General features: G+C 38.8%; 1 protein-coding gene across 2 annotated transcripts in view; it reads left to right on the top strand.

Moving 5' to 3' along the window:
* DCAF10 (DDB1 and CUL4 associated factor 10) overlaps positions 1-12,004 on the top strand; it is a 63,210-nt gene that overhangs the window by 13,940 nt on the left and 37,266 nt on the right. The window contains exon 2 of one of the 2 annotated variants that reach the window (XM_053568434.1): positions 9,119-9,232. The exons of the other annotated variant lie outside the window; for it this stretch is intronic. Coding sequence (XP_053424409.1) covers positions 9,119-9,232 — 114 coding nt within the window. The remainder of the gene's footprint in view (positions 1-9,118; positions 9,233-12,004) is intronic. 2 annotated transcript variants of the gene reach the window in all.

The raw sequence follows: 12,004 nt of genomic DNA, 5'->3' as shown, positions 1-12,004 counted from the left end.
GCACCCTATCCCACCAGACACAGCCTGAACCGAAGGTCAACACCACTACTGGCTGGGCATAGTCATAACCAGGGGACTGCTCCTCCTCCTGCCCAGTGTCTCTTTCTTCCTACACCATCTCCCCCATTAGTCACAGATTCCGTTCTGATGGTTGACAGTCTACACTGTGCCCAGATCTCTTAGGACAAGACCAAACACTGTGAGCACTGCAGGGGGCAGAACTTCAGATTGCCATGCGAGGGGGAAAGGGTGGACTGGGCGTTTGGATTTGTGGGGGAAAATATCTGTTCAGTTTTATGCCTGGCAGGGTGGTGTGTAAGTTCATAAGTGGGACCTCCCTGGAGAAAGAGACTTGGAGTTTAGCAACTCTCTCCAGCGAGGTAAAATGAGAGATCTTTTGTTCCTTGCTCATTAGCAGATAGCCTGCGTCAGGCCTCTTGCTTAGTGGGTAGGGGGGGCGGGGGTGTCTCTCATCCGTCCTCTAGTCGATAGGCTTTGTACCTGTAATTTGTTTTCTTGAATGCTCTTCCTTGTAGTTACAGCTTGCTGAACTTCTTTCTTTGCTCATCTCCCCACCTTTGGCTTCATAGAGTCCGATTCCGTCTAGTTTTTCTTCCTCTGCTCAGGAGCCTCTGCTGAGGGTTGCTACTAGTCAGCCATCTTCCCAGAATTCCTCCCTTAAGCCCAAGAGTTTGAGGTTGCTGTGAGCTATTACGCCAGGGCACTCTACCGAGGACAAGATAGTGAAACTCTGTCTCAAAAAATAATAATAATGGGTAGTGCCTGTGGTCTGTGGCTCAAAGGAGTAGGGCACCAGCCCCATATACCAAAGGTGGTGGGGTCAAACCCAGCCCTGGCTAAAAACTGCAAAAAAAAAAAAATAATAATATAGGGGGAGATATGGATAGTAAAATTTCTTTTTTTTTATTAAGTCACAGACACATAGATCATGTATACATTAATGCATTCATGTATACATGAATGCATTTATGGGGTATAATGTGCTGATTTTATATACAATTTGGAATGCTTATATCGAACTAGTTAACATATCCTTCACCTCATGATAGTAAAATTTCAAAAGCTAAAATGGAGATGAAATTGATAAAGAGCAAAACAAATGGAAAGGAAATTCTAAGATGGCAGCTTTAAATTCAAAGATTACCAGTAATTACATTAAATGTAAATCAACAGAGACAATGATAGACCAAATTTTTTTTTATTTTTAAATCATAGCTGTGTACCTTAATGCAATCATGGGGTACAATGTGCTGGTTTTATATACAATTTGAAATATTTTCATCTAACTGGTTAACATAGCCTTCACAGTATTTTCTTAGTGTGTTAAGACATTTATATTGTACATTTAGTAAATTTCACATGTACCCTTGTAAGATGCACTGTAGGTGTGATCCCATGAATTATCTTCCTTCCACCCATCCTCCCTTTTCCCCTCCCCTCTCTATCCCCTTTCCCCATATTCTTGGGCTATAACTTGGTTTCATAGTAGGGCTGAGTACATTGGATACTTTTTCTTCTATTCTTGAGATACTTTGCTAAGAAGAATATGTTCCAGCTCCATCCATGTAAACATGAATTTGGTAAAATCTCCATCTTTTTTAAGGGTGCATAATATTCCATGGTGTACATATACCACAATTTATTGATCCATTTGTGGGTCAGTGGGCACTTGGGCTTCTTCCATGACTTAGTAGTTATGAATTGGGCTGCAATAAACATTCTGGTACAGATACCTTTGTTATAATATGATTTTTGTCAAAGGTTTATTTTATTTTATTTTTTTGCAATTTTGGCTGAGGCTGGATTTGAACCTGCCACCTCTGGCATATGGGGCCAGCGCTCTACTCCTTTGAGCCACAGGCGCTGCCAATAATGTGATTTTTGGTCTTCTGGATATATATCTAGTAGAGGAATTGTAGGATCGAATGGCAAGTCTATTTTTTTTTTAATGGCAGGTCTACTTTTAGATCCCTAAGTGTTCTCCAAACATCTTTCCAAAAGGAATATATTAGTTTGCATTCCCATCAGCAGTGTAGAAGTGTTCCCTTTTCTCCATATCCACGCCAGCATCTCTGGTTTTGAGATTTTGTGATGTGGGCTAATATTACTGGAGTTAGATGATATCTCAAAGTAGTTTTGATTTGCATTTCTCTGATGATTAAGGATGATGAGCATTTTTTCATATGTCTGTAGGCCATGCGCCTGTCTTCTTCAGAGAAGTTTCGATTTTTTTTTTTATATACAGTTTTATTATGTCACGGTTGGTAGAATGTGTGGCGTCACAGCTTGCATCAACCACTAACTCTTGGGCTTAAGCGATTCTCTTCCCTCAGTCTCCCAAGTAACTAGGACCAGAGGCATCCACCACACCACCCAGCTGTTTTTTAGTTGTAGTTGTCATTGTTGTTTGGCAGGGCTGGGTTCGAACTCGCCACTTCCGGTGTATGTGGCTGGCTCCCTAGCTGCAGAGCTACAGGCATCAAGCCAAATAGATCAGATTTTTTAAAACTGCTTACCAAAAACATATCTGAACATAAGGAGACAGAAAGGCTTTTTTTTTTTTTTTTTTTTTTTTTTTTGAGACAGAGCCTCAAGCTGTCACCCTGGGTAGAGTGCTGTGGCATCACAGCTCACAGCAACCTCCAACTCCTGGGCTCAAGCAATTCTCCTGCCTCCGCCTCCCAAGTAGCCGAGACTACAGGCGCTCGCCACATGCCCAGCTTTTTTTGGTTGCAGCCGTCATTGTCTGGCGGGCCCAGGCTGGATTCGAACCCGCCAGCTCAGGAGTATGTGGCTGGCACTTTAGCTCCCTTGAGCCACAGGTGCTGAGCCAGGAGACATAAAGTTTTAAAGTAAAAGAATGTCAAGGCATGCCATTGTTAGCATTAACTAAATGAAAGTTAGTGTGCTATATTAATATCAAACAACATAAAAAGCAAGTCTATATAATTTTCAAGAAATAAGATTGTGCATAGTTATGTTCTTTGAGGAAAGCAGAAGAAATAAATAACTAGAAATTTTCTAGGAAAAATGTTAAATTTTCTATTTCAAAGGGAAATGCCCTTGGCTGGGCACCCATGGCTCAGTGGTTAGAGTGCCGGCCACATGTACTGGGGCTGGTGGGCACTGAACCTGGCCCAGGCTTGCTAAACAAACAAAAATAAATAAAATAAAAATAGCCAGGCATTGTGGACGATATCTGTAGTCCCAGCTACTAGGGAGGCTGAGGCAAGAGTTTGAGGTTGGTGTGAGCTAAGACGCTATGGCACTCTGGAGAGCGCAACAAAGTGAGACTCTATCCTCAGTTAAAAAAAAAAAAAAAAGGAAATGCCCTTTTAAATAACTTGTGATCAAAGAAGAAATCACAATATAAGTTATTTAAAACTGATGAAAACACTACACGTCAGAATTTGTGCAGCTACAGCTGAAACCATGTATAGAAGAAAACCTATACTTCTAAATGCATGTATGGGGAAAAACGAAGGCTGAAAATCAATAAGCTAAGTAAGGATCCACCTCAAGAACTTTATTTTATTATTATTATTTTTTTTTGTAGCGACAGAGTCTCACTTTATTGCCCTGGGTAGAGTGTCTGGCGTTACACAGCTCACAGCAACCTCCAACTCCTGGGCTTAGGTGATTCTCTTCCCTCAGCCTCCCGAGTAGCTGGCACCTGCCACAACACCTGGCTATTTTTTTGTTGCAGTTTGGCCGGGGCCAGGTTTGAATCCGCCACCCTCAGTATATGGGGCTGGCGCCCTACCCACTGAACCACAGGCGCCACCCCACCTCAAGAACTTTAAAAGAGAACAGCAGTTATACCCAAAGAAGGTAAAAAGGAATAAAAATCAAAGTACAATTTAACTAGTTTGTGAACTATTTGTTACTGTCTTATAAATGATCAAACTACCATAGTACCTATTATTCAGTTTTACTCGTAACACATGTCCAACAGAAATGCATACATAAGTTTATTATAGGACATGTTCAAGAATTTAAAGCAGACCTTACTTAGAAGGAACAAATTCCTTCAGCAGTAGAATGTATAAATTGTATTTATTTGTACAGTGGAATAACAGTAAAGAGAATGCAGGAGTGCTGCTAGTGATCACATAGGCAAATCTTACAAAATATGGTGTGCAAACTAAGCCAGCCATGAAAAAACTCATATTTTATTCTTTTATTTGAAGTTTTATAAAGGCAATATTAGAAATCAGTATAGCAGTATTACAGGCATTAGCGACAAGAGGTGGAAAGGAAGCTTTTCAAATGTTGATAATATTCTATTTGACCTAGGTGATGGTTACATGAGTTTGTTCCTTTGGGGTAATTCACCATAATGCATTCATATGATGTCTGCAGTTTTCTTGATTATTTCATACTTCAGTAGTTGTTGGATGGTTTTTTTGTTTGTTTGTTTTAGAGTCTCAAGCTGTCAACCCTAGGTTACAGCAACCTCAAACTCTTGGGCTCAAACAATCCTCTTGCCTCAATTTTTCTATTTTTAGTAGAGATGGGGTCTCACTTTTGCTCAGGCTGGTCTCAAACTCATAAGCTCAAGTAATCCACCCGCCTTGGCCTTCCAGAGTGCTAGGATTACAGGCATAAGCCACCTTGCCTGGCCCAGTCATAAAAGTTTAAAAATAGTGCCTATGTGTGGTGGGTCACACCTGTAATCCTAGCACTTTGGAAGATAGAGGCAGGTGGATTGCTTGAGCTTAAGAGTTCAAGACCAGCCTGAGCAACAGCAAGATCTGTCTCTACTAAAAATAGAAAAACTATCCTGGCATTGTGGTGGGTGCCTGTAGTCTCAGCTACTTGGGAAGCTGACCAAGAAGATAACTTGAGCCCAGGAGTTTGAGGTTGCTGAGAGCTATAACACCATGTCATTCTTCCCACTTAAACTGAGACTCCATCTCAAAAACAAACAAACAAACAAAAAAAACATGGCTCGGCACCTATAGTGCAGTGGTTATAGTGCCAGCCACATACATTGAAGTTGGCAGGTTCGAACCTGGACCAGGCCAGCTAATCAGCAATAACAGCTGCAACAAAAAATAGCTAGGCATTGTGGTGGGCGCCTGTAGTCCCAGCTACTTGGGAGGCTGAGGCAAGAGAATCGCTTGAGCCCAAGAGTTTGAGGTTGCTGTGAGCTAGGACACTACAGAACTCTACCAAGGGTGACATAGTGAAACTCTGTCTCAAAAAAAAAAAACAAAAAAACATAAAAAAGTTTAGAAATAGAAGATATAGTGAATGATATTATGCCAATGAAATTTTCAACTTCTGTTATGCAGGCCAATTCCTAGAAAAGTAGAAATTACCAAAACAGATGTTAATAAAAGATTAGAAAGCTTAGTGCCAGTCATTAATACTGCATCAGTAGTTAGGTCTAGATGATTTTATGGACAAGTACTATCAAACTTAAAAGAAATAAATAGTTCTGGGCGGAGCCTGTGGCTCAAGGAGTAGGGCGCCAGCCCCATATGCCGGAGGTGGCGGGTTTAAACCCAGCCCTGGCCAGAGCTGCTTAAAAAAATAAAATAAAATAAATAGTTCTAATTTATACAAACTATTTTAGTGCATAAAATAACAAGCCGGGCTATTTTTATAGATGGGGGCTCACTCTTGCTCAGGCTGGTCTCAAACTCCTTAGCTCAAGCAATCTGCCCATCTCGGCCTCCCAAAGTGCTAGGATTATAGAACAAAGCAAAATTTTAAAAAGAACATTTAGAAAAATATCCAAAATATATCAAGTACCCAAGAATAAGTCTAACAAAAAAGTAGAAAAAAAAGGGATGACTCATTGAAAGAATTACAGATTTAAATAAATGGAGCTATGGTGTGCTCATGGATTTGAAGACTCCATATTGTAAAGATGTTGATTCTATCCACACTTTTCTGTAGATTTAATACAATTTCAATTAAAATCTGCCACAGAATTGTGTGTGAATGTGTACTAAATTGATAAATTGATGTATAAGGTTGGTCAGAAATTCAAGAATTGCTAAGGTGCTCTTGCTAAGAAAATCTTAAATGTTCACATCACTATATGAGATGATTTAATAGCATATGATATAAATTCTAACCAAATAATTCTAACCAAGAAATCACTGCATTCCGATAAAAAATCTTAACAAAATTTTTCAGTAGGACTTCACATGCTATTTATAGAATTTATTTGAAGAGAAAACATGGTATTAGCCTAGAAAAATTGTTTTTTACGTGTTTTTTTTTTTTTTGTTTGTGCAGTTTCTGGCCGGGGCTGGGTTTGAACCTGCCACCTCTGGTGTATGGAACTGGTGCCCTCCTCCTTTGAGCCACAGGCACCGCCCAAAAAATTGTTTTTAAAGCAAGTAAGGGAGACTTACTTTGCCACATAGCACATATACTATGAAGTCATTTTAGAAATTTCGATAATGTGGTATTGTGTAGAATGCAGTGGAATCTAAAAACAAAACTTACATATGATAAAGATGTCATACCATTTACAAACACATAATTGTATTAAAACAAAACAATAGGCTCCGCGCCTGTGGCTCAAGCAGCTAAGGCATCAGCCACATACACCTGAACTAGCGGGTTTGAATCCAGCCCTGGCCCACCAAACAACAATGGTGGCTGCAACCAAAAAATAGCTGGGCGTGTGGCAGGCGCCTGTAGTCCCAGCGACTTGGGAGGTGGAGGCAGGAGAATCCCTTGAGCCCAAGAGTTGGAGGTTGCGGTGAGCTGTGATGCCATGGCACTCTACCCAGGGTGACAGCTTGAGGCTCTGTCTCAAAAAAAATAAATAAATAAAAATAAATCAAAACAATAGCTGCCAGTTTTATAGATGTCTTATTTACAATGTTTAAGATTAAGAATCTCCCAGAGGGCCAGATGCGGTAGCTCACACCTGTAATCCTAGCACTCTGGGCGGCCAAGGTGGTGCCTGAGCTCACCAGTTCGAGATCTTCCTGCGCCAGAGCGAGATCTTTCTGCAAGACCTCATTTCTAAAAATAGCCTTCATTGTAGGAGGTGCTTGTAGTCCCAGGAGTCTAAGGCAAGAGAATCGTTTGAGCCCAAGAGTTTGAGGTTGCTGTGAGCTTTGAAGCCACGGTATCCTAACAAGGGCAAGGAAGTGAGACTCTGTCTCCAAGGAAATAAAAAAGAATCTCCCAGAACTATTGATTCATTTACTTACGCACAAAAGGAGAAAAGTTCATGTCAGGGTTTGTCTGACTCAAAAAGAAATAGCTATTTATATATCTTCAAAATTTATAGGCATTAATTTTACTATTTTTATTCATGATGACCAACTAACATAAAAATTCTAAAGATATTTTTAAACTTGGAAGTCCATGTATCTCAACAAGGGTTTATGCAGATACTTTTTAAAGGACGATTCCATGATTGCTAAATGTGGAAAAGATTTCAAGTTAATAGATGTTCTGATTTTCCCTCTTTTAAAAAAGTTTGTTATAAATAGAAAAGTTGAGCTATCTAAACATCTATCTTATGCACTTTCATTTTACATGCTTAAAATTTTGTTTATTATTGGATTTGTAAATTGAGAAGTCTTGGGGTTTCAAAGACTCAGGATTTCTTCTTCTTCTTCTTCTTCTTTTTTTTTTTTTTGAAAGCACAGTCTCAGTCACCTTGGGTATAGTGCCCTGGCGTCATAACTCCCAGCAACCTCAAACTCTTAGGCTCAAGCAATTCTCTTGCCTCAGCGTCTGGAGTAGCTGGGACTACAGGCGCCCACTGTGACACCCAGCTAGTTTTTTTCTGTTTTTACTAGAGATGGGATCTTGCTCTTGCTCACACTAGTCTTGATCTCCTGAACTCAAGCAGTCTATCTGCTTCTGCCTCCCAGAAGTGTGAGCCACCTTGCCCTGCCAAGATACAGAATTTCATTTGCTAGATCTGAATCTGAAAGACTACTACCCACAGACACCTAAGACTTAATAAAAAAAAAAATAAGATTTTCATAAATTAAAATGAGATTTATACAGGGTTTATGAAAATACAGTTTTGAAATAAGGAAGGACTGAAACAAGAGAGAAAGCTAAAAAACTGTAAAAGGAGAGATTAATGGGCGGCACCTGTGGCTCAAAGGAGTAGGGCGCTGGCCCCATATGCCAGAGGTGGTGGGTTCAAGCACTGCCCTGGCCAAAAACTGCCAAAAATAAAAAAAGGAGAGATTGATAAATTTAACCGTATCTAACTAGTCTGATAACACATAGATCAAACCTTTTCCAGTAAGTGCATTTGATAGATACTGATGAAGAAATTTATTATTTAATGGTATATGATTTTTTCCCTAAAGTGTCTGATCAATGCATGCTTTTTGGTAACCAACTTTTCTCCTTTTTTCCCTTTACTTTTATAGATTTGGGGGCTACGAGTGCAGTTTTGTTACATGGATATATTGTATAGTGGTGAAGTCTAGGCTTTTAGTGTAGCCATCACCCAACTTTTCTCATTTAAAAATATCTTTTGGAGTTTTTTTTATATCCATATGAATCTCCCCTTTTCTTTTTAACTTTTGCATAGTATTTCAAATTATTATGTATCCAGAGTTAGTCAGTCATTCCTTCTTTCATGTTCATTTGTTACTTCTGATTTCCCCTTTTTACAATGAAGCATATCTTTATATTTGTTTCTTTGTGTTTATAAATGATTATTTGTCTAGATTAAATTCCCCCTCAACATTGCTGAGTCAAAAGATATGCCCATGTAAACATTTGATAGATACTTTAGAGGTGCTCTTGAAATGTAAGCTGTACTTGTTTACCCTACACCACAGCATATAAGAGAGAGTACCATTTCCTACTATTCTTTTCAAACTTGGATCATATAAATCTTTTTTTTTTTTTTTTTGTTGCAGTTTGGCTGGGGCTGGGTTTGAGCCCACCACCCTCAGTATATGGGGCCAGCGCCTTACCCACTGAGCCACAGGCCCTGCACCTGGATAGTATAAATCTTTTAAATATTTGCTACTCATAATGAGCAAAGAAGTTATTTAAAGCTTGTGTAATTGTTATAAATAAGCAAATATCAATAACCAGAGAATGCTAGAAAACTAAACAAAAGAAATGTGTCATTTGCTTTCAGGTCAGTGCTGACAGTTGCTTGTGAACAAACTGAAGTTCTGCTTTTTGACCCAATATCTTCAAAGCACATAAAAACACTTTCTGAAGCTCATGAAGACTGTGTAAATAATATCAGGTTAGTATTATAGTGAAAAAGTGAACTTTAGTAGTGTGGCCCAAAATATTCTGTTTTGGAAGTTAGTGAAAATGTGTAAGGCCTTGTCCAAATGTGCTAAATGAGCCACATTTGTGAAATATGAATCTAATTCCTTATAAAACTTATTCCTTTGATTAGAAAACTTAACTGTTAGTCATTTTGCATTGGAGTCTTTCTGAAATACTTCTATATAGTTTACTTTTTCTTTCATATGTCAGGATCATCATCATGCTAGTCCTGTAATGCCTTTGTGCTAATGATCTAGGTAGAATTTTGGCAGCCCCATTGCTTAGCATCTCTCACAACCGCTCCACCATTCCCCAAATCTCGACTACTAAGAGGAAAAAGCACATGCACAGAGACTATTTTGTACTAGTGTTGTAAATGCCAATAATTCTCAATAATGTGGGAAGTTATTACCACTAATATGTAGTCATTAAAATGTAGTCATTAGGGCGGCGCCTGTGGCTCAAAGGGGTAGAGCGCCGGTCCCATATGCCGAAGGTGGCGGGTTCAAACCCAGCCCCGGCCAAAAAAAAAAAAAAAAAAAAAATGTAGTCATTAAAATGACAGTCATAGAGACTACATAGCAACATAGGCAAATACTTGAGATAATATAGGTTAAAATAGTGATTAAAATTATGCACATTTGAAATGATACAGAAGGGAAAAATTAAAAGGAAATATTTTTGAGACAAAGTCTCACTTTGACACCCTTGGTAGATTGTTGTGGTGTCATAGCTCATGGTAACTTCAAATTCTTGGGCTCAAGATCCTTTTGCTTTAGCCTTCTTGGTAGCTAGGACTAAAGGCCCACCACAATGTCTGGCCATTTTTAGAGATGGGTTCCCACTCTTGCTCAGGCTGGTCTCAAAGTCCTGAACTCAAGCAGTCTACCACCTTGGCCTCCCAGAGTTGGTAGGATTATAGGCATGTACCACTGTGCCTGGCAAAAAGAAATATTTAAAATGCTAACAATTGTTAGAATGGATGGATTATGAGCAATTTTTTATTTGCTAAACTATATGCAATGGGATTTTTAGACTTATAATTACTACTTTTAATGTTCTAAAAAAAGAAATATGGAAATTACTTCTAGTCAAGGTAACATACTGTGTTTTGATGTAACCTGTATGCTCCAAACAGAACACTAGATTAAATTACATAGCACAAAAAACATAACCAGGTTCTAAATGGAACACAGGCAGAAAGCTGTGAGCAAGTCTGAAACCAAAGGCCCACTGGTTTTCAGTCTTAACACTGATATCTAGTAGTTTTGCTCCTGTTAGGTAAAAGGATTAAGAAATCTGAAGTGCTTCACGTGAGGGAGGAACTACAGCCAGAATCACTACATGAAGCCAGGGGTTTGGTTGAAATCTCTGTCTCATTTGTAAAAGGCTGAAAAAAAAACTCTGTTCACTATTTGGGTCTGTCATAGGTTTTGCTGATAAAGACGCAGCCTCATCAATAGGCAATGAATGAAACCACTTGCTGAGTCAGTGACTGAATATGTATGTATGATATTTCCAATATCGTCATGAAACTGAAGCCCTGAAATGTCTTTATAAGGCCTTGTTATGGACTGGGAGCCCAGATGGCCAAGTGGGGGCAACTCAAAAACCATTAAGTAGAAAGGGAATGAGAAAAACATTTAAAAACTTTCTACTCAAGGGCAGCGCCTTGAGTGGGGCGCCGGCCCCATGCACCAGAGCTTCAAACCCAACCCCGGTCAAAAACTGCAAAAAAAAAACTAAGAAAAAACTTCCTACTCAAAATGAGTCTTTAACCAAATTCTAAACTTTATGAAGATGTCTAATATTAATATCATGACAACCACAGGCATTTTCTCTGGATGAAATTAATTTTATGGAGTAGTCCAACAAATATTTTATTTTAAAAAATAAATTATTTTATTTATTTTTTTTTGACTAGGTAATACATGCACGTGGTACAAAATTCAAAGGTTACAAAAGGGTAAACAGTGAAAAGTAAGTCTCTATCCACCTCTGTCGCCTAGCCACCTAGTTTCTCTCCCCAGAGGCAACCACTATTACCAATTTATGCATGTACAAACATTTATATACACACTCACACATACAGACACTTTTATATAAATGGTAGCATTCTACATATTCTATTATTTACCTTACTTTTTCCACTTAATAACACATTTAGAGATCATTCCATATTAGTATCCATAGGATGATCTTATTTTTAATGACTGTATGGTATTCCATTGATTGGTAGAAACTTTTAAGCCTTTTTTAGAGTATTCAAAGAAATAAAGGATACTTTCCAATTAAAGCATTCAAAACTGAAACAAAGGGGATTAAACAAGAACCAGGTATATACTAAAGAATGAACTGGAATTCTCAGAAATTAAAAATGCAGTTGGGGCTTAGCACCCTTTGTTCAGTGGTTAGGCTACCAGCCACATATACTGGAGCTGGTGGGTTTGAAGCAAGCCCAGGCCTGCCAAACAACAATGACAACTACAACCAAAAACTAACTGGGCGTTGTGGCAGGTGCCTGTAGTCCCAGCTACTTGGCAGGCTGAGGCAAGAGAATCCCTTAAGCCCAAGAGTTTGAGGATACTGTGAGCTACTCTTATCAGGCGTGACATAATGAGACTTTGTCTCAAAAAAAAAATGTAGTTGGTATGTTAAAAAATCAGTAGATGGGATAAATCCTTTATACCACTGATAAGTGAATTAGTGAGTTAGGAAATACAAGGGGGTGCCAAAAAAGTGT

The sequence above is a fragment of the Nycticebus coucang genome, chromosome 2 (genome assembly GCF_027406575.1).
Source record: "Nycticebus coucang isolate mNycCou1 chromosome 2, mNycCou1.pri, whole genome shotgun sequence".
Lineage (NCBI taxonomy): Eukaryota > Metazoa > Chordata > Mammalia > Primates > Lorisidae > Nycticebus > Nycticebus coucang.
Note: the sequence above shows the minus strand (reverse complement) of the source record. Positions and strands in the feature narration are given on the sequence as shown.